The 27,915-nt window shown below is 42.5% G+C and overlaps 2 protein-coding genes across 4 annotated transcripts; one reads left to right on the top strand and one right to left on the bottom strand.

Moving 5' to 3' along the window:
• si:ch73-261i21.5 (zona pellucida-like domain-containing protein 1) lies at positions 1 to 6,599 on the top strand. The gene is made up of 9 exons (XM_021617784.2): positions 1 to 310; positions 469 to 653; positions 1,069 to 1,141; positions 1,444 to 1,541; positions 1,911 to 1,991; positions 2,251 to 2,422; positions 4,317 to 4,422; positions 4,646 to 4,672; positions 5,675 to 6,599. The coding sequence occupies exons 1-9, from the start codon at positions 122 to 124 to the stop codon at positions 5,842 to 5,844; spliced, it is 1,101 nt and encodes a 366-aa protein (XP_021473459.1). The 5' UTR covers positions 1 to 121; the 3' UTR covers positions 5,845 to 6,599.
• Positions 6,469 to 27,833, bottom strand: hyou1 (hypoxia up-regulated 1). 3 transcript variants are annotated; one of them, XM_036989905.1, is made up of 25 exons: positions 27,463 to 27,796; positions 26,735 to 26,907; positions 24,686 to 24,755; positions 24,174 to 24,267; positions 23,755 to 23,833; positions 22,964 to 23,118; positions 22,578 to 22,654; positions 22,285 to 22,466; positions 21,951 to 22,066; positions 21,589 to 21,775; positions 21,342 to 21,476; positions 19,612 to 19,694; positions 13,339 to 13,471; positions 12,445 to 12,632; positions 11,652 to 11,790; positions 11,378 to 11,435; positions 11,206 to 11,282; positions 10,929 to 11,090; positions 10,393 to 10,679; positions 10,043 to 10,130; positions 9,692 to 9,948; positions 9,101 to 9,185; positions 8,589 to 8,877; positions 8,257 to 8,367; positions 6,469 to 8,042 (listed from the first exon to the last, which is right to left on the bottom strand). In XM_036989905.1, the coding sequence occupies exons 2-25, from the start codon at positions 26,810 to 26,812 to the stop codon at positions 7,993 to 7,995; spliced, it is 3,180 nt and encodes a 1,059-aa protein (XP_036845800.1). In that variant the 5' UTR covers positions 26,813 to 26,907; positions 27,463 to 27,796; the 3' UTR covers positions 6,469 to 7,992. The 3 variants fall into 3 exon arrangements, with proteins under 3 accessions (XP_036845800.1, XP_036845801.1, XP_036845802.1); XM_036989906.1 differs by lacking the exon at positions 26,735 to 26,907 and having other exon boundaries at positions 27,685 to 27,833; XM_036989907.1 differs by lacking the exon at positions 26,735 to 26,907.
• Between the last annotated feature and the right edge of the window lie 82 nt (positions 27,834 to 27,915).

The raw sequence follows: 27,915 nt of genomic DNA, 5'->3' as shown, positions 1-27,915 counted from the left end.
TGGTAATATGTGGCCTGTTGTCCCCACAGCCAACACTGACATTAACGTCTACTGTGGTAATGTGTGATCTGTTGTCCCCTCAGCCAACACTGACATTAACGTCTACTGTGGCACAAATCGCATGGAGCTCCATATCTTGCTATGTCCTGTCTACTTTGGTGGATACAATGAAACACTGATGTCCCTCAACGCTCAGTACTTCAAGGGAGAGTGCCGGGGGACACCCGATTGGACGGTTGACCCGCCTATTCTGAAATACAACTTCTCCATCACAGAGGAGGCGGTGTCTGCCTGCAACAACAAAATAAAGGTAATTCTAGTTTGTTTGAGTAGTTATATTTCTATGGTATCACACTGACCGTGGAGGAGACATTTGGTGGTTGACACTAGAAGATGTTGCTTCAACTCTGGGTAGATGGATTTGACCCTGAACCTAGTAACATGTGAGTCTCTCTCTCTCTGACACAGATCACTCAGGAGGTGGGTTCTGGGCTCTTTGCGGATTTCTCCAGCGTTCAGTTTGTCAACATCTCGGGCATGATCAACTCTCTGGACCCCAGTGCGGGAACGATCACCTACCGCCAGGAAATGATTTACAAATTCTCCTGCCGCTATCCACTCCAGTACTTGGTCAACAACACTGAGATGACCGTGTGAGTAACCCAGGCCACCTTTTCTCTTAGGTTCACTTCATCTGAACTAAGTCAATTCAGGGAAGGACTTCCTCAATAGTAAAACCCTCAATGGGAAGTTATCAAATGGAGGCAGATTCATGCCAAAACAAATAGAAATAACAAGATTGCAATAACATTGATATTGGAGTATTGTTTTATGCGAACTGGGACTGAACCGAGTTTAAGTAAAAACAACCTCAAACCTGACCATACCAGTGACGTGGTGTTTGCAAGTAGCTGGTTATGGCGGGTGAACTAATGCTTTTGAGTTTTGTATTATAGGTTAAATCATACGGTGTATCATATGGTGACCTGGATGGTGAAATGCTGCAGTTTTTCTCAAGCAATTGATAGTAGCTAACAGGCAGATATATATTTTCTTTTTAACAAACAGGTCTGGGGTGAGCCTAGCAGTCAAAGACAGCAATGGGAGTTTCATCAGTACCCTGAGTATGATGCTCTACTCGGTAAAAATGTGTTTCTATGATCCATTTTCTATGACAGAGGAGAAGAAAGTGAGGTGTAATCACTAATTGTAAAAAATATTTTGTGTACACATGGAAAAAACTGTGTTAGCAGTTTCCAAATTGATCTGGGTGCAATAACACACAAAACGTTTGTATTATTTTTTACATTCTGATTTCCTGCAATATTTCTGGTATGAATGTTCATAATTTAATTAAACTATATTGAGAGGACCAATGTGCTTGTGAATGCTTGAATGATCCCAAATGACAGTCTTCACCGACTTGTTCCGATTGGCTCCAAGGACAGGTTCTACACAACCCAGCTCAAGGTCCCTGAGGGAGGCTTGACGTTGAAGACACGCATCTTTGTGGAGGTCAAGGCCACCAATCTCACTGGAAGGTACGGGTATAGTAAATCTGGATTGAAGAAAACATGGAGTTTTAAGCAATAAGGCACAAGAGGCCATGCTATATGGTGAATATAGTCACAGTTAAAAGGGTGTTGTTCGGGCCAATGCGGAGCGGCTAAGGCATCTCGTTCAATCCGTGGCCGGAACTATCTGTTTCATGAAAGTGAAAAAAAATACTGGTAGTTATTTACTGACTGTAGTAGACTATATTGTGATGGATTATGTAATTTCCTATCAAACCTCATTATCAACGTTTTAAAGAAACTATGTCAATGGTCCCATTTAGAATATTGCCAAATATTTCACATGAAAGAAAATACATTTTCGCCAACAATTATTTTCTTCTCCATCATTTCTAGGTTCAACGTGTTGTTGGACCGATGCTATGCCACAACCAGTCCTTACCCCGTCAACAGCACTTATTATGACCTCTTTGTTGGGTAAGTGAGACAACCCAGACGAAACTGTGCGAGCTTACTCCTTTGGGACACGTTGTCAGTCACACAAAGCTTTACTTTTAGGGAATAATTAGATTACTAAGATGTTCAGACATCCAATAGGACAAAACATGTACATACAGTAGATGGGGAAAAGACTAGAAACTCAGTTGCAGCTACATTCTAGCTATTGATTAATTATCATGTTATCAAGATCACCTAGTTTTTTCCTTGACATAACTTAGTGCCTTGCCTCGCTCAGGTGTAACCGGGATGGCCAGACGGTGATGGGGGTGAATGGGCAACAGCAGGAAGCTCGTTTCTCGTTTGAGGCCTTCCGCTTCGTCCAGCACAAGAACAGGACGTTGTCCACTTTCTACCTGCACTGCTCTACCAGACTCTGTGAGAGGTCCGTCTGCACCTCGCTGCAACAGGTCAGTCACTTCTCCTGTGCGGATGTTGTAGCCACATTCCAGCCTATCTGCAAAGTAGTTGTGATGCACCAATTAACCAACAATTGAATGCCATGTCATTGCAGTTGGGCATTAGATTGCATGATCAAATGTGGTTACTGCCACTTTAAACACCTATCCTGGCAATGTGAGATTTGGGGCACTATGTACAGGGCCGTGCACAGACCTTTTGGGGTACAAGTGCTTAAACAAAACAAGAGCACACCAAACATTACATTTTTTTCGCAACCACGGTCACAGACTCATTGAGCAATTATGAATTTGATTATTTAGTTACATAAAAATAAATGGCCACATCTTCATGGCTAATTAAATGACACATACAGTGGGGCAAAAAAGTATTTAGTCAGCCACCAATTGTGCAAGTTCTCCCACTTAAAAAGATGAGGCCTGTAATTTTCATCATAGGTACACTTCAACTATGACAGACAAAATTAGAATATTTTTTTTCTCCAGAAAATCACATTGTAGGATTTTTAATGAATTTATTTGCAAATTATGGTGGAAAATAAGTATTTGGTCAATAACAAAAGTTTCTCTCAATACTTTGTTATATACCCTTTGTTGGCAATGACAGAGGTCAACTGTTTTCTGTAAGTCTTCACAAGGTTTTCACACACTCTTGCTGGTATTTTGGCCCATTCCTCCATGCAGATCTCCTCTAGAGCAGTGATGTTTTGGGGCTGTTGCTGGGCAACACGGACTTTCAACTCCCTCCAAAGATTTTCTATGGGGTTGAGATCTGGAGACTGGCTAGGCCACTCCAGGACCTTGAAATGCTTCTTACGAAGCCACTCCTTCATTGCCCGTGCGGTGTGTTTGGGATCATTGTCATGCTGAAAGACGCAGCCACATTTCATCTTCAATGCCCTTGCTGATGGTAGGCTTTGTTACTTTGGTCCCAGCTCTCTGCAGGTCATTCACTAGGTTCCCCCGTGTGGTTCTGGGATTTTTGCTCACCGTTCTTGTGATCATTTTGACCCCACGGGGTGAGATCTTGCGTGGAGCCCCAGATCGAGGGAGATTATCAGTGGTCTTGTATGTCTTCCATTTCCTAATAATTGCTCCCACAGTTGATTTCTTCAAACCAAGCTGCTTACCTATTGCAGATTCAGTCTTCCCAGCCTGGTGCATGTCTACAATTTTGTTTCTGGTGTCCTTTGACAGCTCTTTGGTCTTGGCCATAGTGGAGTTTGGAGTGTGACTGTTTGAGGTTGTGGACAGGTGTCTTTTATACTGATATCAAGTTCAAACAGGTGCCATTAATACAGGTAACAAGTAGAGGACAGTGGAGCCTCTTAAAGCAGAAGTTACAGGTCTGTGAGAGACAGAAATATTGCTTGTTTGTAGGTGACCAAATACTTATTTTCCACCATAATTTGCAAATAAATTCATTAAAAATCCTACAATGTGATTTTCTGGATTTTTTTTTCTCATTTTGTCTGTCATAGTTGAAGTGTTCCTATGATGGAAATTACAGGCCTCTCTCATCTTTTTAAGTGGGAGAACTTGCACAATTGGTGGCTGACTAAATACTTTTTTGCCCCAGTGTATTTAACGCAAATTTAAAGACAACTTGCTGGCAGTGGGTTCAGAACAACAATGACAAAAACTACAATTAAAAGTTGCATTGTGATCTGATTGTGATCAGATCTTATAAGTGTAAATAGACAAGATTAGGTCAAGATCAGGATGACGGATGCATGTTAGGGGCAGGTATAAACGGGACTTAGATGTGCATAACTTCATACCAATGAATGGGGCCACCACAAGACAAGCAATGGAGCAACATCCAGTAGATGCTAGCAATGACCTTGTGTAAGAAAGCTATTCCAACCACCCCTTTTCTCCTCAGAACTGCACGGACATCAGCTCAAGGAGGAAGCGGGAGGTCCAGGACACGTCTGTGTCCGACACAGCCACAGTCAGCTCCGGCCCCATCCGCACCCAAGTGGACAACGGTAAGCAACAACCACTGACCCTCATGACCATCATTCACATCAGCATTCATCTGTGCTTCAGCGTTCAATGATCCATCAGCAAGAATGACTAAAATATATTGAAGGCACAGTAACACTTTACTGATCACATGTACTTACTGCACATTCATATACCAGTAATGCCATTTTGGTTGAGGGGGTTTTCATGTTATGAACGCATAATTTCCTTTTATTTCTTATGCAGGTGATACTGTCGGAATTGTATCTGAAGGTATGCATCTACTTTTCATCACAACTATTGATATAGCTACAGTACCAGTCAAAAGTTTGGACGCACCTACCTATTCCAGGGTTTTTCTTTATTTTGACTATTTCCTACATTTTAGAGTAATAGTGAAGACATCAAAATTCTGCAATAACACATATGGAATAATGTAGCAACCAAAAAACACCCACTCATTCAAGGGTTTTTCTTTATTTGTACTATTTTCTACATTGAGATTCTTCAAAGTAGCCACCCTTTGCCTTGATGACAACTTTGCACTCTTGGCATTCTCTCAACCAGCTTCATGAAATAGTCACCTGGAATGCATTTCAATTAAGAGGTGTGCCTTGTTAATTTGTGGAATTTCTTTCCTTCTTAATGCGTTTGAGACAATCAGTTGTGTTGTGACAAGGTAGGGGTGGTATACAGAAGACAGGGCTAAGTCCATATTATGGCAAGAGAAGCGACAGTCCATGCGGAACATTAAGTTTCTTCAAGTGCAGTCGCAAAAACCATCAGGCGCTTTGATGAAACTGCCTCTCATGAGGACCGCCACAGGAAAGGAAGAAATTGCAGCCCAAAAATGCTTCACAGAGTTCAAGAAAGATACACATCTCAACATCAGCTGTTCAGAAGACTGCGTGAATCATGCCTTCATGGTCAAATTGCTGCAAAGAAACCACTACTAAATGACACCAATAATAATAAGAGACTTGCTTAGGCCAAGAAACATGAGCAATGGACATTAGATCGGCAGAAATTTGTCCTTTGGTCTGATGAGTCCAAATTTGAGATTTTTGGTTCCAACCTCTGTCTTTGTGAGACGCAGAGTAGGGGAAACAGACGATCTCCCCATTGGTGGTTCCCACCGTGAAGCATGGAGGTGGTGTGATGGTGACACTGTCAGAGTACCCTATATTTGAATTTCAAAAGATATAATACAAAAGTTGTCTAGAAACAATCTTTGTGAAGTATTTTCTCTGAACCCTTTCTCTGAACTCTTTGCAGTTTCCGAGCAGTTGGGTGGAAAACACAGATCCTTGCAAGGTGTTGCCATAGCAGCAGGGATTGTTGGCGCACTCTGTATCTCCATGGTAGCCTTCATTGCGTACTGGATCATTGTGCCAAGGACCATTGGGGCCACAGAGACGAGAATGCTCTTCACTACAAAAGAGTGACAGTTTAGGGGAAGGCTTTGCCCTGTTACTCTTAAGGTGGTTTCCTATGTCCTAGTTCTTATGATCACTGACTTAAGTAGGTGGGTCAGTGACAGTGCAATAACTTAATTAATATATCTGTAACCTGCACATATAGCATTGCATGTTTAAATTGTTTATTTCCATTTTAAAGGCATGTAAAGTCTGGTATTAAGGCTATCTTCTTTGTCTGGGGGTAAGGTCAAGTATAAATGGATGCTATTCCATATCTATTATCATAATCCAAAATGTCAAATCAAACATGACTACCTATTTTGGTGTATTAGTTTCAAGGGCTTCTTCGATGCTGTCCATCAAATCATATTTAAATGCAAATTTTCTATAACCTGTCTCTTTCAATTTCCCAGTCTTTACAAATACTGGTGTATAAAACCACTCGATAAAGTTTTTAAAAGTAAAATGGCCTGTTTTTCCCATGATGTTTCATAATCTGTCCTGCTGCCCTTGAAGTTCTCTAGCCTCAGACTACCAGACAATTACACATTCAAACAGGCCGTTCTGGAATTTAAACTATGAATTAGAGCGAAACCATTACCTGATTACAGAATGGACCCTAGCCCAAAGTTACAATGGTACCGTTGAATGTGTATTTGTAGACACTTTATTTTTTTAAAGACATGGATGAGGGAATAAATACACATGCCACTGTTCATCCATCCATCATTTCAGTAAAAAAAAAAAACAGTCTTAAAAAACATTAATTAAAAGTTTAGAAACAAAAACGTTGGCATCTCCCTTCCCGTTTATTTCCCCCCCCCCACAAACCATCCGAAGTGACACAAAAGAGCAGAAATCATCCCACTGGGTACAAACGTCAATTCAACGTCTATTCCACATTGGTTCAACATAATTTCATTGAAATTAAGTGGAAACGTTGATTTACCCAGTGAAACTCCTCTGCTAGAGGTTCAAGCAGCTTGAAACATGGACAATATCTGCTTATTTTTCAGGCAGTGCAACACAGTCGAGCAGTCCTCAAATTCATACTGGCATCCATACACAAACACCAGGGTAGTGTTCAGTAGGGCACATCGTAACAAAACGTTATGCAACAGAATACGATCATGTGCCATTTCACTCCATTGCAACAATGTTTTCCCACACTTGCCCATGACAGCCCCTTGGTGATTGAAGTTTACTGAACTATCTGTATCGAGTACAATTTATAGACTGCACATAAGTATTGCATATCAAAAGATAACTGTCATTCAATGTAACATGTTTTTTCCCCCTCATCCTAAGTCAGTTATGAATTTTCAGAAAGAACAATGCTAATTAGAACATGGAGAGGGTTCTGAAAAACAAAAATGGATTTTACACATGAACACAGTGGATGGTTGTCAATGTCAATCATATTTTGATAATTTCCCTCATGGTGTATGGAATACACACCACAATTGTTTTGCATTTTCTCAGCGACAAGACAAGGCATTAAGCGAGGAATTCAATATTCAAAAAGACAACTGAAACGCCATTCCATTTGCCAAGAGGTGTATACATTAGCTAGTTCAATCCCAATGAGATCTTTCTCAAACAGACAGAAAACACATTAAAAGTGAATGAAAGCAAGATTTTCCCGAAGAAAACACAGATCTGAGGATAACCGTGCTTGAGAGGAAAAGTCACAACCTTTTTTGATTACAGAATACGACAAAAGCTGAATTTTGCAGGAGAGGAAACATTGAGTCCTGTTATTATTGGTCCTTCCAAAACAAAACATTTTGTATCAGGTATTTGTTCTGTTCTATGCAGCGAAATTATACAGTGGTCAAAATAAGGTTGTTTGCATGCAGGAAAGTATGCCTAAACCTTAAGGGTAGAATAGAAACTTGAGGTCTTGGGTTCAATTCATTCACTGGTTATTCCAGACTTCGTAAGTGCTCCTTGCTCACCATGTTAGAGACAGGAGAGATGTATAAAGATCAACAAGGGGCATAAAGATCAACAGAAATTGAGAAAGGAATGGGGGGAATTAAGGTGTCTGAGCTGATTCAGTGTCTTTCTGGTTTTCAACATATGGGTGGAAAAATGAAAAAAAAGAAAAATGGAGGAAACTGGAACAATTAAACATCGTCAATAAATACAATTCAATCTTCTCAGTTCCAGCTGTTATAACTCATCCCCTACATGCTTTTCTGACTTGTCTTTCTCTGTTGATTCTGAAAATGGAGAGGAATACAATATTATACTCTAGTATATAACAGTACAGCATATTACTTTGAAAAGGTTTTATACCATCATAGTTGCGCCACCTTGAATGAAATGCCAAATTCTATTCCTTTCCATTAGATTCCCACTTGTGTAACGAGAAATTGTAAGACACCTGGGTGCCAATTTGCACATGCAAAAGGATAGTTGCTTTGGCAGACGTACCTGTACTTGCAGTTTCATCTTTAGGCTGCGATTGGCTGGACGAATCGGTGTTCTGTCCAGTGGGCTCTTTGGTGGGCGGTTCCTCTCCTGGCTGCACCACCTTAGTGGCTTCTGTCAAATGAAAACAAATCCCACCAATGAAAAGATGGGTCTGATCGGTGATTACATTTTTGTCGAAAAGGGATCTTTGACAAGTTATTGCACACGTGATTACATGATTTCCTGTTTCAAAGCATTTTGCTAAGGTGTGGCCTGTTGAACATGACCCTCCCTATATATATATATATAAAGCCATAACAGAAATGTGTTGGGTTTTCCCCACTCTCTCTGACCTTTGTCTTTAGTCTCCTCCTTGGGAGGTATGACTTTCTCTTCTGTTTTGCTGCTGTTGGCCTTGCTGCTGCTCTCCGAGACAGTGCTGTTGGCCTTGCTGCTGCTCTCCGAGACAGTGCTGTTGGCCTTGGCCTTGGCCCTGGGCTTGGCAAACTTGGCCTTGTTCAGCAGGTAGTGGACCTCGCGGTCCAGCAGAGACAGCTTGGACTCTATGTCTTTGGACAGCAGCACGGGCCGCTCTGTGGGAGAACGCTTCTCCTGCTCGGCCACCGTGTCGTTCTTCCACGTCTGTAGAAGAGGGGGAAGTGTTGGGGGGTAAAAATGAACAAATAATAATAAAAAGGTTGTTTCTTTGTTCCACATTGATGACAAACGAGGGACAATAACCATGTGAAACACGTCATCTCATATTTGAGTAATTTTGAATTCTTGAGGTAATGGTCCATCAAAACAGAATCTTGGCAAAGGTATCAATGAGTAAAACAAATCAAAGTTTATGAATCACACATACAATGGTCTCGTTGATGACTCTGTCTAACGTCTTCAGCTCCACTTCGGTGAAGATTTGGTCGTCCTCTGGTGTTAGTTTGACGCTCCTTGAGGAAAAAAAACATGTCAAATGGATGCATTGTAAATGTCACCTCTGAAGCTAAGCAGGGTTGGTTCTGGTCGCTCCCTGGATGGGAAACTCGATGCTGCTGGAAATGGCGTTAGAGGGCCAGTGGGGGGGTTCTAAGGAGATCCCAATGCCCCAGGGCCGTGAAAGGGACGGGTGCCATCTTTAGGATGGGATGTTAAAACAGTGTCCCGATTCTTTGGGGTCACTAAAGATCCAATGGCACTTATCGTAAGAGTAGGGGTGTTAACCCCAGTGTACTGGGTAAATTCCCAATCTGGCCCTCATACCATCATGGCCACATAATCTACAACTTCCAATTGGCTCATTCATCCCCTCCCCTTGTAACTCTTCCCCCCCCAGGTTTTTTCTGTAAAAGAGAATGTGTTCCCAGTCAACTTAACTGGTAAAATCCGTTTAGCATTTTCCCTACTAATGGTTAAGGTTAGGATTGGGGAAGCTGATCCTAGAGCTGTCGGGACCCACCTGAGGAAGAAGCTGGAGTGGTTGAGCATGCTCTCCAGGGCGGCCAGGTGGTCGGGCCACTTCCTGCGCTCCTCCACACGGAAGAACATGGCCTTGCACAGTTTCCTGAGCTCCTGCAGCTTTTCCCGCAGCTCCTTGGTGACTGCAGAGTAGCCATCCTCATCCATCCAGGCCGACGCCTCGCTCAGCTTCGTCGTGATGGTCTCCTTCTCCTCCTCTGACACCACCGCCTGGTACTCCTCCTGGTACATCTTGTCCTTAGGGGGAAGGAGAGGAAAAGGGGGGGGGGGGGGGGAATTAGACAGCTGCACCTATGGGGGGGGGGGCATACTGGTGTTGTGCTGTTCTAACCTGGGTCTCAAAAATGAATGCCTCAAGGCTGTTCAGGGTCTTCTCCCTCTCCTGCTTCTCCAGGTCTCTATCAGTCAGGTCTTGGAGCCTGTCAGGTCAAGAGGAAATCAAAAACCTTATTGCAGCAAATTTGGAGGTTGCTGGGGCTCGAACCTGGGTCTATGAGTCTGTCAAACAACTTAACCATTACACCAAGAGATTCAAAACCTCTGGCGAAGTTGCTAGGTTTTGAACCAAGTCAGGATGCTACATGAATATCATTCTAGATTGAAAAAAATCTACGTTTAACTTCCCCACCCTGCACATTTGAAGCCTCCAAAAATGTCAGAAGGAAAGATAGCGCAACATACTTCTTGTTTGAGGAGGCGATAGCTTCCAAGCTAGGGTTCAGGATGTCGTTCACTTGGAGCTCCACTGAGACATCTTCAGAGAACTTGGTTCTCTTCTGAGGCTTGGCTTTCTTCGCCACCGCTGCGTCCTTCTCCTCCTTCCCCGCCACCTCCTCCTCCGCCACCTCCTTCTCCTCCCCCGCCTCCTTCTCCCCCGTCTCCTTCTCCTCCCCCGCCTCCTTCTCCTCCTTCTCCTCCCCCGCCTCCTTCTCCTCCCCCGCCTCCTCCACTCCATTTTTTCCTCTCTCCTTTTCAGAGAAAGATGATTCATTTACATAATGGTAATGACACTTAGTTATTTAATGTCCAATTCAAACGGAGAACGAGGTAAAACTCATTCATGTGAGGTGTATGCTTTACTGACAACATCCTGTAACCAAATGCTTCATACAAAACGTTAAGTTTCGAAATGTTCATTAAACACGAAAGCACTGAATACACCACAGGGCTGAGCGTCCCGGGTGTTCATGTGGACTCCAACTGAGCAGAGTACTTACCTGAGGGTAAGCCTTACTGTCCAATGCCTCTCCCTTAGTCTTCTCTTGGGTTGGGACCTCCTCCTCCTGTTTCTCCCCAGGCTCCTGCTTCTCTTCCTGGGGAGCAGCAGCCTCCTTCTTGCTCTGCTCCTTCCCAGACTCTGAAGGAACCTCCTCCTCATCCTGGGCACAGAAACAATAGGGGAGAGGCAGGGAGTGTTAGACAGCAATGAACTAGTGTGAAGGAGAGGAACTCTGGAGCATGTTACATTAGGATGGGGACTGAGGAGAGGATTACCTGAACTGGTTCCGTCACATTTGCATTGGGCTCTGAGGATCCCCCTCCAAACAGGCTGGAAATGGTATTTCCTAGTTCTGACAAATCAAAAGAGCCAGAATTCAGACATGGAAGAGACTATGACTGACTAATGGGGGGAAATCAGATGTCAATTGATTACATAAAAACCCACTTGTCAGAGTTGATTCCTCATCCTTCTCCTCTACAATGGTCTCAAAGACAGACTCCACCTAAAAAATAAAAAATAACTATTAAAGCAATAGGTCACCAAAATAAAATTATTTACATGTATTTTGCAACGATCTTTAAAAAAGTTAAATGTCTGATAAATTCTGTATCTGAGATTTTATTGTACTTCCAGAGAGGAGCTCCATAAGCATCAGAGGGGTGCACTGACCATAGAGATCACATCATTCACATTCTATAAGTAATTCTATGGTACTGACCCGGTCCAGGAGGAGCATGCCACTCTCATCCATGTTGAAGTGGGCCTTGATGCCCTTGGACTCAGCATCCATGTGCTTCTGGAAGCTGCTGCTCACCCCAGACAGCTGCACTGTGGTCAGGTTGAGAGAGCCAAACACACTGGCGGAGGAAAGGAAGAGAAAAGAAAGTGAGGTGGACATTTAAAATCAGATGCAACATAAGGTTGTGTTATGGCTGTTTATTTGATTTCTGTTACAATTCAAAACTGTATTTGTCCCCTTAGCCCTAATAGAATTGGCCTATAGCCAATGGCAAACTAATACTGTTACAGTATATCCTTAATTTTCCAGAATTTTCCTTGGGAGAGGTGCTGCAGTGTTGTGACTGACATCACCCTGATCCAATCATGCGCAACCAGAGAAAATCAACGGCACCTGCGCTTTCTCTGTCTGACCCTCCACCACAGAAGGCACTGAGGGAGGCTAAAACAATAGATTTGGATCGGACCGATTCATGCTACATTTGGATCGGTTTGTGCTCCTGTGGACCAATGCACTCATATCTTAACATTTAAACCCGATTCTGATACGCGTCGGTGAATCGTTACATCTCTACTGTTTTGCCGTGTTGTTTCACACAGACTGGGCTAAGTCTGTGCCGGTTTCCTGGACACAGATTAAACCAAGTCCTGGGAAAATAAAACCATGCTCAATGGAGAACCTATTTAAGTCCAGGGCTAGGCTTAATCTGTGTCCAGGAAACCAGCCCTAAATTCCTACCAATTAAATCCATCTTTATTGGAGAGGTGCTCACCTGAGGTCATTTTGGCCCAAGAAGCTGAGGTCTCCATAGTTGATGTCAAAGGCAAAGTCATCAGTGTAGCGGTTGAAGGTGATGACCTTGCGCTGGGGGTAGGGGGCCATCCTCTGGAACAGGATACGCTTGTTGTGTTTCAGGCTCCTGGAGCCATCCTCATCATCCGTCTCCCTGGTGAACTCCACCTGGAGAATGAGAGCGATGAATGAAAAGATGAGCACCGTATGATAGAGTTGTGGTGGTAAGCTTTTCCATTCATTTTGGGTTGAGGTGTATAGCTGAACTTACATAACTGATGGCGTGGGATGTGGACCCATCTTAACCATTTTTTAATATTTTTTTTTAACCCTTTAACTACCCTTTGGTAGTTACTGTCTTGTCCCATCGCTGCAACTCCCGTATGCATTCGGGAGAGGCGAAGGTCGAGAACCGTGCGTCTTCCGAAACACGACCTCGCCAAGCCGCACTGCTTCTTGACACAATGCATGCTTAACCTGAAAGCCAGCCACACCAATGGGTTGGAGGAAACGGCGTACAGCTGGCGACCAAAGTCTGATTGAATGCGCCCGGCCGCCACAAGGAGGAGTCGCTAGAGCGCGATGGGACAAGGACATCCCAACCGGCCAAACCCTCCCCTATCCCGGACGGGGCTGGACCAAATTGTGTTGCCTCATGGGTCTCCCGGTCGCATACAACGCAGCCTGGTATTAAACCAGGATCTGTAGTGACACAGCTAGCACAGTGATGCAGTGGCTTAGACCGCTGTGCCACTTGGGAGGCTTGACAATAGACAACTTTTGGGGTTGTCTCCTCTAAAAGGAATGGATGGATGGTAATGGAATTATTTTTAAAAAGGGGTGGGGTTCAATGTTAAAGAATGAGCTGTGTTACCTGGATGGGGAAAATAGCTGCCTCCCTGACCAGGAAGGGTTTAACTTTAAAGGCCTTGCTGAGGGCAGCGGCCTGGTACACAGCACCCATAGCTGCAGCCTCGTCTGCATTGATGTTCTTTCCCAGCTCCTCTCTACACACACACACACACACACACACAGACAGGTCAATGTCATGCAGATATCTTGTTTATTCAAAGTGATAGTTCACTCCAAAAAAAAGTTTGGCCAGAGACATTGTCATACCTCAAAAGCAGTCAAATTCTGTGGATGTAAGGCATATCAAGCGTACGTGAACTCATCTTCAGTCTAATAAATCTATGTAATATAGCCTACACCACAATAATTCCATTAATTATTTTAGACAGGTCTAAAGAAACATATGAAGAAAAAGTAGTCTATTTCAGAAGAAAATAGAATACTCCGAGTTGTCCTTATGTGGCCATGCCAAATGGCTGTGGGCTACATTAGTTCATTTAGCAGACAAGATTTGCTTATAATGCCGTGGCATTATTTTATAGTATGAAGAATACAATTGCTGAATAAAATTTGATTTGAGGGAGTGGGCACATGTGGCTGTTCTGTGTTGAGCGGTTAACAAAGAAATAGGTACTCCTACATGCTTAATTTAGAGTAACTTCAGTTGTTTTACAAACGTTGGGCTGTATGTTTAGATTTTTAATACATTGTGAGGCTGCATGATGAGATTCTAATGATGATTACGTCCGATCGGAAGCCCTCTCACTCACATGGCTCTGTCACGTGATCAGGTTTTTCCTCACAGGCTACAAATTAAAACAGACACCTCGGGCACGCAACTGCGCGTGTCCTTATCCAATTCCGAGGTGCATATTGAAGATATTGGAAGAAATTGTCCACATTGATTTTGTCAGCTAACAAGAGTAGGCCTAACGAACAGCAAAAGCACTAGCCTATGTATGTCAATCTACAGTCGTGGCCAAAAGTTGAGTGACACAAATATTAACTTCCAAAGTTTGCCGTTTCAGCGTCTTTAGATATTTTTGTCAGATGTTGTTACTATGGAATACTGAAGTATAATTACAAGCATTTCATAAGGGTCAAAGGCTTTTGACAATTACATGAAGTTGATGCAAAGAAGTCAATATTTGCAGTGTTGACCCTTCTTTTTCAGGACCTCTGCAATCCGCCATGGCATGCTGTCAATTAACTTCTGGGCCACATCCTGACTGATGTCAGCCCATTCTTGCATAATCAATGCTTGAAGTGTGTCAGAATTTGTGGGTTTTTGTTTTTACACCCACCTCTTGAGGTTTGACCACAAGTTCTCAATGGGATTAAGGTCTGGGGAGTTTCCTGGCCATGGACCCAAAATATCGATGTTTTGTTCCCCAAGCCACTTAGTTATCACTTTTGCCTTATGGCAAGGTGCTCCATCATGCTGAAAAGGCATTGTTCATCACCAAACTGTTCCTGTATGGTTGGGAGAAGTTGCTCTCGGAGGATGTGTTGGTACCATTCTTTATTCATGGCTGTGTTCTTAGGCAAAATTGTGAGTGAGCCCACTCCCTTGGCTGAGAAGCAACCCCACACATGAATGGTCTCAGGATGCTTTACTGTTGGCATGACACAGGACTGATGGTAGCGCTCACCTTGTCTTCTCTGGACAAGCTTTTTTCCAGAAGCCCCAAACAATCGGACAGGGGATTCATCGGAGAAAAGGACTTTACCCCAGTCCTCAGCAGTCCAATCCCTGTACCTTTTGCAGAATATCAGTCTGTCCCTGATGTTTTTCCTGGAGAGAAGTGGCTTCTTTGCTGCCCTTATTGACAATAGGCCACCCTCAAAGGTCTTTGCCTCACTGTGCGTGCAGATGCACGAACACCTGCCTGCTGCCATTCCTGAGCAAGCTCTGTACTGGTGGTGCCCCGATCCCGCAGCTGAATCAACTTTAGGAGATGGTCCTGGCGCTTGCTGGACTTTCTTGGGCGCCCTGAAGCCTTCTTCACAACAATTGAAACGCTCTCCTTGAAGTGCTTGATGATCTGATAAATGGTTGATGCAATCTTACTGGCAGCAATATCCTTGCCTGTGAAGCCCTTTTTGTGCAAAGCAATGATGACGGCACATGTTTCCTTGCAGGTAACCATGGTTGACAGAGGAAGAACAATGACTCCAAGCTCCACCCTCCTTTTGAGTTCAAATAACAGACTGGAAGCTTCAAGCAGCATAACAGTGATCTCCAGCCTTGTCCTCGTTAACTCACACCTGTGTTAACGAGAGAATCACTGACATGTCAGCTGGTCCTTTGGTGGCAGGGCTGAAATGCAGTGGAAATGTTTTTTGGGGATTCAGTTCATTTGCATGGCAAAGAGGGACTTTGCAATTAATTGCAATTCATCTGATCACTCTTCATAACATTCTGGAGTATATGCAAATTGCCATCATACAAACTGAGGCAGCAGACTTTGAAAATGGATGTGTGTCATTCAAAACTTTTGGCCATGACTATACTATCCTCCATAGTACAAAAGTCAACCTATTCTATTCTGCGTGATAAATAAATATTCCAAACATAGTCTTGGACAGTTGTTGGATATGATAGAGTAATACAACCACTAGCATCTAAAAACCTTTTTTATGCAATGTGGCTGACACAACGGATCAGAACATTGAGCTTAAAATGTTGATGAACTATTAGGCCATTTCTTCACATAATAAGCGCAGCAATGCACACATGGTAGTAGGCTATAAGCAGGAATGTTCCATTACTGGAACACACCATTATCAAAAGTGACCGCAAATGCAATTATGCATCTTTTATTGTAAAGGTGCATTTTTATGGTGAAAATGATCTTCCCCAAACTTGAAACTTATGCGATGCTTATATATGCCAGTTAGGCTCTACACCCCTTGCAAAGCAGATTGTGCTTAATTTTAAGAAGTTATTTGGCCACTTTAGTTGTGATACAAACCGTATTAAAACATACAGGCCTATGGGCTAGGCTCCGCGAGGTGTGTGACTATTGATGGACTCTGGATTCTAACTAGTGAACTTGGGATAGGGTTAATTATCCTATTGAAATATTGAGTGCTTTTGTTTAGAGGGTCAACACTAGAAGTTGATGGTTATTTTTTCCTCTGCATTGTTGGGAAGGGCCTGTAAGTAAGCATTTCACTATTGGTCTACACCTGTTGTTTACAAAGTATGTGACAAATAACATTTTATTTGATGTACAGTAATGCCGTGGAAGGCTTGCTTACACCAGTCCAGTCATGTCACAATATATTATGTGCCAGCCATAAGACTAAGAAGAGTACGTATTTACATTGCTTGAACATTATTCTTCTTAGTCCTATGGCTAATGATATACATTTTGAGAGTATTTGAACAGGGTATTGGCTTTGTAATTGTCTCCTCTATCCCTAACTCCATGCAAATGGCCATTTGTCTCTCCTGATCTATATTGATGCTTCCTTGACCCAGAATAAATTACATATGGATGGTCAGATATGGTTTTTGACACGCTCACTACAGTTGTCCTCCTTTCAGGATTACAAGCTGCGAGTGACCCACCTGTACCCGCTCAAGCAGCACAGCATTTTGGTCTCGGTTGGGCAGGACGAGCAAGGAGTTAACCCCCTTGTAAGAACATTGGTAGGATGTATTTAATACAGACTGTGTTAGTTTTGGTTATTTGTGAACTGTTATTAAAACCTAGCTGTTTCCCAGGCGAAGGTATGGAATCTAGACAAGCGAGACAGCGGGAATCCTCTGCGTACCAGAATATTCCCAGCTATTCCTGGGAACAAGCCACCAGAGGTGTCCTGCCTCACTGTACACAAGAACCTCAACTTTATGGCCATTGGTAAGCGGCATTTCTGCGCTACCTGGGGCGGCAGGGTAGCCTAGTGGTTAGAGCATTGGACTGGTAACCGGAAGGTTAGCTCGGAACCCCCGAGCTGACAAGGTACAAATCTGTCGTTCTGCCCCTGAACAGGCAGTTAACCCACTGTTCCTAGGCCGTCATTGAAAATAAGAATTTGTTCTTAACTGACTTGCCTAGTTAAATAAAGGTAAAATTAAAAAAATCTGTAGGAGGAAGGTATATGGTGGATGCAATTAAACTTGGAATGTGTTGAGAGCAGGGAAAACTATCACGTGGCAGCACTGATAAGGGGAGAGAGCCGTGGATTAGTGATGAAGGGGGGAACAGTTTATTTCCCGCGCCACTTCATTTCCTGCCTAGCAACAGAGATGTAGTGTACATACAGTTGAAGTTTACATACACCTTGCCAAATACATTTAAACTCAGTTTTTCACAATTCCTGACATTTAATCCTAGTAAAAATTCCCTGTTTTAGGTCAGTTAGGATCACCACTTTATTTTAAGAATGTGAAATGTCAGAATGATAGAGAATTATTTATTTCAGCTTTTACTTTCTTCCATCACATTCCCAGTCGGTCAGAAGTTTACATACTCAATTAGTATTTGGTAGCATTGCCTTTAAATTGTTTAACTTGGGTCAAACGTTTTGGGTAGCCTTCCACAAGCGTCCCACAAAAAGCTGGGTGAATTTTGGCCCATTCTTCCTGACAGAGCTGGTGTAACTGAGTCAGGATTGTAGTAGGCCTCCTTACTCGTACATGCCTTTTCAGTTCTGCCCACAAATTTTCTTAGGATTGAGGTCAGGGCTTTGTGATGGCCACTCCAATACCTTGACTTTGTTATACTTAAGCCATTTTGCCACAACTTTGGAAGTATGCTTGGGGTTATTGTCCATTTGGAAGACCCATTTGCGACCAAGCTTTAACTTCCTGAGTGATGTCTTATGTTGCTTCAATATATCCACATAATTTCCCTTTCACATGATGCCATCTATTTTGTGAAGTCCACCAGTCGCTCCTGCAGCAAAGAACCCCCACAACATGATGCCATGGTTCACCGTGCTTCACGGTTGGGATGGTGTTCTTCGGCTTGCAAGCATCCCCCTTTTTCCTCCAAACATAACGATGGTCATTATGGCCAAACAGTTCTATTTTTGTTTCATCAGACCAGAGGACATTTCTCCAAAAAGTACGATCTTGGTCCCCATGTGCAGTTGCAAACCGTATTCTGGCTTTTTTTTATGGCGTTTGGAGCAGTGGCTTCTTCCTTGCTGAGCGGCCTTTCAGGTTATGTCGATATAGGACTCGTTTTACTGTGGATATTGGTACTTTTGTACCGGTTTCCTCCAGCATCTTCACAAGGTCCTTTGCAGTTGTTCTGGGATTTATTTGCACTTTTCGCACCAAAGTACGTTCATCTCGAGGAGACAGAACGCGCCTCCTTCTTGAGCGGGATGACGGCTGAGTGGTCCCATGGTGTTTATACTTGTGTACTATTGTTTGTATTTATGAACATGGTACCTTCAGGCATTTGGAAGTAGCTCCCAAGGATGAACCAGACTTGTGGAGGTCTACAATTTATTTTCTTAGGTCTTGGCTGATTTCTTTTGATTTTCCCATGATGTCAAGCAAAGGCACCGAGTGTGAAGGTAGGCCCTGAAATACATCCACAGGTACTCCTCCAAGTGAGTCAAATGCCAATTAGCCTATCAGAAGCTTCTAAAGCATGACACAATTTTCTGGAATTTTCCAAGCTGTTTAAAGGCACAGTCAACTTATTGTATGTAAACTTCTGACCCACTGGAATTGTGATAGTGAATTATAAGTGAAATAATCTGTCTGTAAATAATTGTTGGAAAAATTACTTGTGTCATGCACAAAGTAGATGTCCTAAACGACTTGCCAAAACTATAGTTTGTTTACAAGAAATTTGTGGAGTGGTTGAAAAACTAGTTTTAATGACTAACCTAAGTGTATGTAAACTTCCGACTTCAACTGTATACCATCACTATTGTAACCCATCAGACTTTCCATATACTTGTTTTGATTTAGAATGGACCATTATGCACCTGCATCGAAATAGGGGCAGCAGGGAAAAAAATACATGTCATATATGCACATACAGTTGAAGTAGGAAGTTTACAGACACTTAGGTTGGAGTCATTAAAACTAGTTTTTCAACCACTCCACAAATTTCTTGTTAACAAACTAGAGTTTTGGAAAGTCGGTTAGGACATCTACTTTGTGCATGAGTACCAGGTAGTTTGCAAGTTTGGTAGGCTACTAATAACCAGCAGCAGCATCAGAGCTTGGAGAAGCCTAATTACCGTGACTAAACAGTCATGTGGAATTTAACTGCCCGTGTGGTGGTAATACGGTCACCGCAACAGCACTAGACATACTTACTTCCCAACGGATTTGAGCAGCACCTCCTGCACCTTAGGCACTCGGGTGGAGCCGCCCACCAGGATCACCTGCTCAATCTCGTCCTGTTAGAAGACAATGTTGGAAGATATACAAACAGTATTTGCAAATAACAAACATTAACATAACACGTGTTTGTTCAATCTATAAATCCCTGAAGGCTTGTCATGCTGAAACATGTCAGAGTTGAACATATTGTTCCATTGAACATTCTACCACATTAAATAGGAATTTCATATCAAACCGATATCAAAGTGCAACTTTTTAGTCGCACAGACATCAACTATCCTACTTCAGTTTTTGATTCTAAGGGCTCCAGACTAACATTTCTCCCTGGCGGCACTTTTTTAGTTCGTGGCACCAGCCCATGATTGAGGAACAAAACACATTTTTTTTTTAGCAGCTTCACACAATAAAATAGACACTTGAGTCATCTTATAAAGTCAATATAAAATTCATTCACAATGCCTTAAGTGTACTAGACTACTGAGATATACAAATAAGTTATAGCTAACATGTCCAAGCAGGAAATAAATACATTGATATGCAACCTAATCCAGCCCCCCACACCTCTGAATCAGAGGGGTTGGGTTAAATGCAGAAGATACATTTCAGTTGTACAACTGACTAGGTATCCCCCTTTCCTGTGATTGTCATGAATTTTAGGTAGACTTGACTATTTTACTCTCAAAATAGGGTGCCAGAATTTTTCAGTTCAATAGAGATGAATTGTCCTTCCTTTTTATGTGCATCAATATTATATATAGGCCTCATTCAACTAAACTAAAAACACAGCTAGATCTAACTAAATATAACACCTACTGCTTGTAGCCACGTATTCATATAACAGTAAATGTAATGTCCTAAAAAGGACTAGTGCACTCGCGGTAGCTGATGCGCAATTTCGCAGTCTCCATATTTCAAAGCCATATGAGATATCGTGATTGTAAAACCGTGTGCTTTGAGCTCAATAGTGATTGTTAAGGAATACATTATTCTACAGAAAGCAGAGACCCTCCTCTCTTTAATATGGACAACAAGTTGCTTCCAAAGTTGTGTTTGGTCCACGCAATTTCATTTCGAAATGTTACATTCACGGAGGGGCACACGAGGGGGAAGAGAAAGTTTGAGATGCTTGAAACTTACAGCAGCCGGCCTCAGCGAAACAGGCAGGTACAGCGGCAGCACAGCCACTTCTATTACAGAAATCATGAGGATAATGCCCTTTACTGTTGAACAAATTAATGGTTTTATCTGCCCCCCAAAATAAGATGTTTTGATTGAGGTGACCATGTGCAGATCACACCAGTGTAACCAAGAATTATTTAACTGGCACAGCCAAGTCAAAGGGTTGCAGTCTGGAGCCCTGGACCCTGGTATGCAATTGTGATAGGATCATGTACTCTCTTAAAATCCTAAAGGAGCGTAGCCATTCCACAGACCCAGGGGATTGGGAAACTACAATGAGCTTTTTGATACTGCCAATTTTCCTGTGTCTTTTTGTGGGTCAAATTATGCTTTTGTCTACGTCATTGTTTATGCATAAAAGACAGTTTCCCCCAAGAGGTAGATATAGTGACTGATCAATAAGATCAAATGTTCATTAGGGCACACGATGGGAATTTAAAAAAAAACAACAGGAGTTCCTTCCTGTTTCAGTCCATTTTTTCCCATTTAGTTAATAATGAATAACACAAACTATGGTGACTCACCAGGGACATCTCTGCAGAGCTAAGGGCCTCCTGTACGGGTCCAGGCACTCTCTCAAACAGGTCAGCACACAGGGCCTCAAACTCCACACGGGTCACCTTGGCCTTGAAGTCTATTTCATCTAGAAGCCCCTCCACCTGAACATCATACAGCAAGAGTGAGAACATTTAGTTTATTTGTACAGTATTACACAACTACAGTACAGCGCTATGGTGACAATGAAACTGACAGAGCAGCATGTCCCTTCACCTGAGCCATGAATTCAGCGTTGGCGCTCAGCACTGTCTTGAGTCTCTGGGCCTCCTTGAGGAGCTTGGCCATGGCGCGGTGGTTCTCCCTCACGTCCTTCTTGGTCTTCTTCTGCTCGTTGAACAGCTTGGCTAGGTGGTCCCGCAGCCGCAGATCCATCTCAAAGCCCCCCAGAGAGCGGTCAAACCTGGCCAGAGATGGAAAGCATCTGCTAGGTTAGGAACATTTGATAAATGTGCTTGCCATAGCTCCACCATAATTTAAAACAAAAACTATTACTTCATATTGATCAGAGTAGAGGTTAAGGTGTGTGCTTTCCCCAACATCCTGTGTGTGTGTGTATACAGGCCCTTTCGTCTCACCCTACTCCTCGGATCTGGAGCTGTGGCTGGGTGCCAGAATCTTTGGTCTTGACCGTCTGGTATGTGACGATGGTTGCCGTCGTGCTGCCTGAACCCATGTCATAGAACATCATGTTCTGTAGAGGGAGACAACAGGCATGACTATAAGACTAGGGTTACACAAAGCAACTTTAATGCAATTACAGGTTACAGGTTGAAAGCGACATCTTAAGCAACTTTGCTTACACATGAAGCAACTTATGAAGCTCAAAAAGTTACCAGTTGGTTCTGAATATAACAACCTAGTTCAATATTTAAAAAAAATACAAATGTAAAAGCAGCCTAGATAGTGCACCTGAGCTGTGCTGTTGATGTCTTTCCTCCTGAAGACACCGTAGTTGAGCGCCACCGCCGTGTTGTCGTTGATGAGCTGAAGAACCTTAACACCTGCCATCTGTGCGGCCTGCAGGACCGCCCTACGCTCTGCCTGATTGAAAAAGGCTGGGACAGTGATCACTGCATCTTTGATGGGCTGCTCTGTAAGCGAGAGTAAAATACATTGTCAGGCGGGGCTTCAAAATAATTATACAACACATAAAATGTTGAATGAGAAAACCTTTTCCCCATACTACTAGTGAACATACAAACCTGCAAAGTCCTGAGCCAGTCCACGTGAATAGTTCAAAACCATGCCCAGGAGCTCCTCTGGAGAGTACTGCATTACTCTGTAGGAAAACAGAGAGCGGGCATTAGAACCAAGCAATCTATTCCACAACTACAGCATAAGACATACTGGATCAATAACATTGTCACAGGCTGTGTAATGTGTCATTTAGGCAGTATGCAAAGGAACGTCATACACTTATCAGTTATTAGTGTTCGGGTAAGCATTTTGCCCCTCATCACCAATGGCTCATAGACTTGAGTATTATTTGTACTCTTCAAAAGTACTTCAACAATGAATCACTTGGCTCAATCTGCTGCTAAAACGAAAGAAAAAGGGAACCAATGATAGGAAATCAGATAAGACTTACTCCGAGTTTCTAAAGACAACTGTGCCCCGACTCGCATCTTTCACCAGTTGGTGCTCGGAGAAACGTTTCTGGTAGAACGCCACCTGTGGATTGTCGTGCTTCTTGCCTAGGAGGCTCTGAAGATACCTATAGACAAATTTGGGGTTCTTCACAGACTGCAGATGAAAGAGAAATCCAAATCAAAGTCAGTGTAGATATGATTAATTAACTGTATTGATCCCCAGAGGGGAATACAGAGTACTAACTGTATGAGACATTTTAAAATGTGTGACCTGGTAGGTTCCTATGACAAAGGGCCAGTGGTGAAATGTACTTAATAAAACATACTTTAAAGTATTACTTAATTTTTTGGAGGGGTTATATGTACTTTATTATTAGATTTTTACTACTATATTTTTGCCAACTTTTACTTTACTACATTCTTTAAAAAATAAAATGTACTTTTATTCCAAACCCATAAGTACTTTTGAATGCATCCCTACTGCCTCTGATCAGGCGGCCTCACTACACACACACGCTACCTTTGTAAATTATGTCTGAGTGTTGGAGAGTAGCCCTGGCTATCCGGAAATAAAAACACACAAAAAAATACCCCAAAAATGGTGCAGTCTGGTTTGCTTAATATAAGGAATTTGAAACGATTTCTACTTTTACTTTGTACTTAAGTATATTTTTGCAATTACATTAACTTTGATACTTAAGTACATTTAAAACCAAATACTTGAGTAAAATACTTCTTGAGTAAAAGTATGACAATTGGGTACTTTTTCCACCAGGGCAAAGTGCCTTACCACTCCTAATGCACCGTCTCCAAAAAGTCGCTCATTTTCTTTCAAACACACGGCTATTGGAGTTTTCCTCCTGGACTCCCTGTGCCACACAAAGGAAAAGAGAGTCCATTGAAACATGATGAAGCTTTGAGAATGCATTGTATCATTAACTGACACTTCATTCCCTCTCCCAACTGTTCAGTTACCCAATTTACCACACTGAGGCATGCATGTGTTAAGATGGCACAGACCCATTTAGTTATTTCCAAGTTAGCTATTGTTCCTTACAATGTATGTTATCTTATTAAACATCAGCAATAATGGATGTTAATAGTTGTGAATACATAAAAAACAAACATGAAATGGAGTAGGGATTTCCATCTAAAAGCACAAAGTCAATAATCCATGGTGATATGGTTAGAAATAAAGGCAATACTCACTTGTTTAAAGCAATCTCCATTGGCACGCCAGGTTTTACTATCGCTACTTTCATCCACTCACTGCCTAGGTCAACTGACATGACTGCTACAGAGGCTGTATGGACAAAATAACGGGTATGGTTATTGTATTACCTGTACTTTTGTAATAAAGTGATTACATATTTCAGGTGAGACAATACTAAAGACGATTAGCTTCAATAGTTTCTCACTGGCTACAGTGGTGTGGTGGCAATGTGAGCAAGTCCTTCGCGTCAGTTGAAATGAAATCATTGTTCACCCGTGCATCAGTAAATTAACTTGTGTAAATAGGTACAAATATGGACTGCGCATCATATTGTGAAGTGACACAGTAGAGTAGATTAACTAAAATCTCTGCATGTGTCCATTTTCTTCTCACACTCAAAATGGAGGCATTCAGATGTGTTGAAATTTGCATTTGGTGTTAGGCAAATCTGCCAGTGCTTGATGCAGGCAGGTGTCTTGGATGGAATAACCATGTGTAGCGTTAGTACCTGTTTGTGAAGGCAGCAGAGCCAGGACAAGGCAGAAGAGAGCCCATAACATCTTCCTCCTCATGGTGACCTGTACACACAAAGCAGAACAAAGACATTGATTTTCAAACACGAATAGCAGCCTCCCTGGTGACATGGTAACTGTGCTGAATAAATAATTGGTTCACTATTGTGAGACCTCATAAGGAGCAAAATTCTTGGCGACTCAGGAATCTATCAAAGATACATTCTCTTCTATATGTACAAAGCCCTTTACTTTAAAAGTCAACTTTGGGAATCAAATATATTTTTTTACTACAACCTTCCAGTCTGTGCAGTCACACATGCTCAAGAAGTTAGATTTTTTTTTATTGAATGCATATAAGCAAATAGGAAACAAGTGTGCTGTTTCAGGAAGGAAATAGTGAGCACAGCTGCATGCTCTAGAAGCAGCAAAGCAAATGCAGTGCTTTGTGAAAGTATTCAGAGCCCTTTACTTTTTCCACATTACAGCCTTATTCTAAAATATATTAAATACATTTTCCCCCCTTAATCTACACAACACCCTATAATTAAAAAACAATAATACCTTATTTACATAACTATTCAAACCCTTTGCTATGAGACTTGAAATTGAGCTCAGGTGCATCCTTTTTCCATTGATTATCCTTGAGATGTTTAACAACTTGATGATTGGAGTCCACCTGTGGTAAATTCAAATGATTGGACATTATTTGGAAAGCCACACACCTGTCTAAATAAGGTCTCACAGTTGACAGTGCATGCCACAGCAAAAACAAAGCCATGATGAAGTGGAAGGAATTGTCCGTAGAGCTCTGAGACAGGATTGTGTCGAGGCACAGATCTGGAAGGGTACCAAAAACTTTTAACATCGAAAGTCCACAAACAGTGGCCTCCATCATTCTTAAATGGAAGAAGTTTGGAACCACCAAGACTCTTCCTAAAGCTGGCTGCCAAACTGAGCAATTGGGGGGAGAAGGGCCTTGGTCAGGGATGTGACCAAGCACTCAATGGTCACTGACAGCACTCTAGAGTTCCTCTGCGGTGATGGGAGAACCTTCCAGAAGGACAACAATCTCTGCAGCACAACACCAATCAGGGCTTTCTGGTAGAGTGGCCAGACAGAAGCCACTCAGTAAAAGGCACATTAGGCAAACTCCGAATGGGCTGTCAAAGGCACCTAAAGGACTCTCAGACCATGAGAAATAAGATTCTCTGGTTCGGATAAAACCAAGATTGAACTCTTTGGCCTGAATGCCAAGCGTCACGTCTGGAGGAAAACTGGCACCATCCCTACGGTGAAGCGTGGTGGTAGCAGCATCATGCTGTGTCGATGTTTATCAGCGGCAAGGACTGGGGGACTAGTCAGGATCAAGGGAAAGATGAACAACGCAAAGTACAGAGATCATTGATAACCTGCTCCAGAGAGCTTAGGACCTCAGAGAGGGGCAAAGATACAACTTCCAACGACCCTAAGCGCACAGCCAAGACAAGGCAGGAGTGACTTCGGGACAAGTCTCAATGTCCTTGAGTGGCCTAGCCAGAGCCCATACTTGAACCCGATAGAACATCTCTGGAGAGACCTGAAAATAGCTGTGCAGCGACGCTCCCCAACAAGACTCGAGGCTGTAATCGCTGCCAAAAGTGCTTTGACAAAGTACAGAGTAAAGGGTGTGAATACTTATGTAAAATGTGATATCAGTTTAATACATTTGCCAACATTTCTAAATCTGTATTTGCCATGTCATTATGGGGTATTGTGTGTAGATTGAGAGGCGAAACAATATTCCATTTTTGAATAAGGCTATAAAGTAAAATGTGGGGGGAAAAAAAAGGGATCTGAATGCACAATCGATTGCATCTCAAGATCCCTCCGGTCCGAGTGTCCATTCCTTCACCTGCACTGTTGAACAGGAGGAGAGGTAAAAGCAAATGCCTGGTGGGCATACACCATATTGCTTTCCCCTATAATAGCCTCTTTCAACACCAGTGCAGATGTAGGAAGAACCGTTTAGAATATTACAATTATCTGCCATTACTCTTCAGCACCTCATAGGGTTCTTTAGACATCACAGTTCCAAACTCTAGGTGCCAGCTTGTCCAGGTGCAGTCAAGGTACAGTAGCATGCCCTTTGATCTTGAACGGGCAATCTAATTGGCCTGATCCCACCGACGAACTTCTTTGACACGTGGCATGAATTGTACAGTACCTTGAAAGTATTCTACTTAGCAAATCAGAGTAGATTAGTTCTGTGACTGTCAATTGAAGTGCTGATGGAGTCAGGAAACATGGTGACATATTGAAGTAATGCTTTTTCTAGCTGCGGACTAGGGCACTTCACGGAATGAAGGATATAGCCTAGCAAAGGTTTCAAGTGGCAATGTTGATTGCCTATATAGCATGCAGTTATTCAAATACACGAGCGTAGAAACTTCTAGTCCCATCAGAGTATTGACGTACTACTATGGACGCCCAGAACAGGTGATGCCTTGAGCATTAAAAAAACTAAGCAGTCTTTGGTTCTGGAAACGGGTTCAACGAGCTAACTTAGGTTAGGTAAAAAAGCCATATAGTTAACTAGAATACTATACACCTTAAATAAAAATCTCAACCAGCCTAGTAAGTTTATTTGAAATGAGGCTGTTAGGAAATAACCGCTAGTTACTGCTTCAATTAACCTATGAACAACGGTATTTGCAGGTAGATAAAGAATGGAAAAACAATGACTTAGCTAGCTAGGCAAATTTATGAGAGGAGTGACAGAGCAGACCCTTACCTTCTCGAGCCGGCAGCAGCTTAGTTTTTTTAAAGCAGGCTGATTTACACAAAAATATCAAAATGAGAGCACGACTTGCAACAAGCTAAAACTTCCAATCTCGTATTATTTGCGTTGTATGTTTCTTACTGTTGGCTATATGTATTGACTGAAAATCTCTTCATAGCCACACTAATAACGGTTTATTGGTTTTCCCTTGCTATATCACCGGCTTGTTCTCACCATAGGGCCCAGAACGCGGCGTGATCTCATTGGATCCACTCGAGTCGTTGTTCCGCTAAGAGAGCGCTGACACATAGAGCCTGCCTTCTACGTTCCAAGTACTGCAGAGTGATAGGTCCACGTGCTGTGATGGCTGGCGAGAAGAAATGTTTGTCGATGTGTGATTGGTCCACGTTCAATTGATGGGGGGTGAAATTCTATAACGACATTTTCTTAAGGTGACCTACTTTA

Source organism: Oncorhynchus mykiss, chromosome 10 (assembly GCF_013265735.2).
Source record: "Oncorhynchus mykiss isolate Arlee chromosome 10, USDA_OmykA_1.1, whole genome shotgun sequence".
Taxonomy (NCBI): domain Eukaryota; kingdom Metazoa; phylum Chordata; class Actinopteri; order Salmoniformes; family Salmonidae; genus Oncorhynchus; species Oncorhynchus mykiss.
This window is presented reverse-complemented; position numbering and strand designations above follow the sequence as displayed.

Excerpts from the sequence above, each read along its gene's own strand:
- si:ch73-261i21.5 (XM_021617784.2), top strand. The coding sequence starts at position 122 with ATGGAGCTCCATATCTTGCTATGTCCTGTCTACTTTGGTGGATACAAT. Across the intron at positions 1,992-2,250 it reads TATTATGACCTCTTTGTTGG|GTGTAACCGGGATGGCCAGA; the intron begins GTAAGTGAGACA and ends TGCCTCGCTCAG. Across the intron at positions 2,423-4,316 it reads TCTGCACCTCGCTGCAACAG|AACTGCACGGACATCAGCTC; the intron begins GTCAGTCACTTC and ends TTTTCTCCTCAG.
- hyou1 (XM_036989905.1), bottom strand. The coding sequence starts at position 26,812 with ATGCTACTGTACCTTGACTGCACCTGGACAAGCTGGCACCTAGAGTTT. Across the intron at positions 21,477-21,588 it reads ACGCTGAATTCATGGCTCAG|GTGGAGGGGCTTCTAGATGA; the intron begins GTGAAGGGACAT and ends TATGATGTTCAG. Across the intron at positions 10,680-10,928 it reads ACAGTAAGGCTTACCCTCAG|GAGAGAGGAAAAAATGGAGT; the intron begins GTAAGTACTCTG and ends TTCTCTGAAAAG.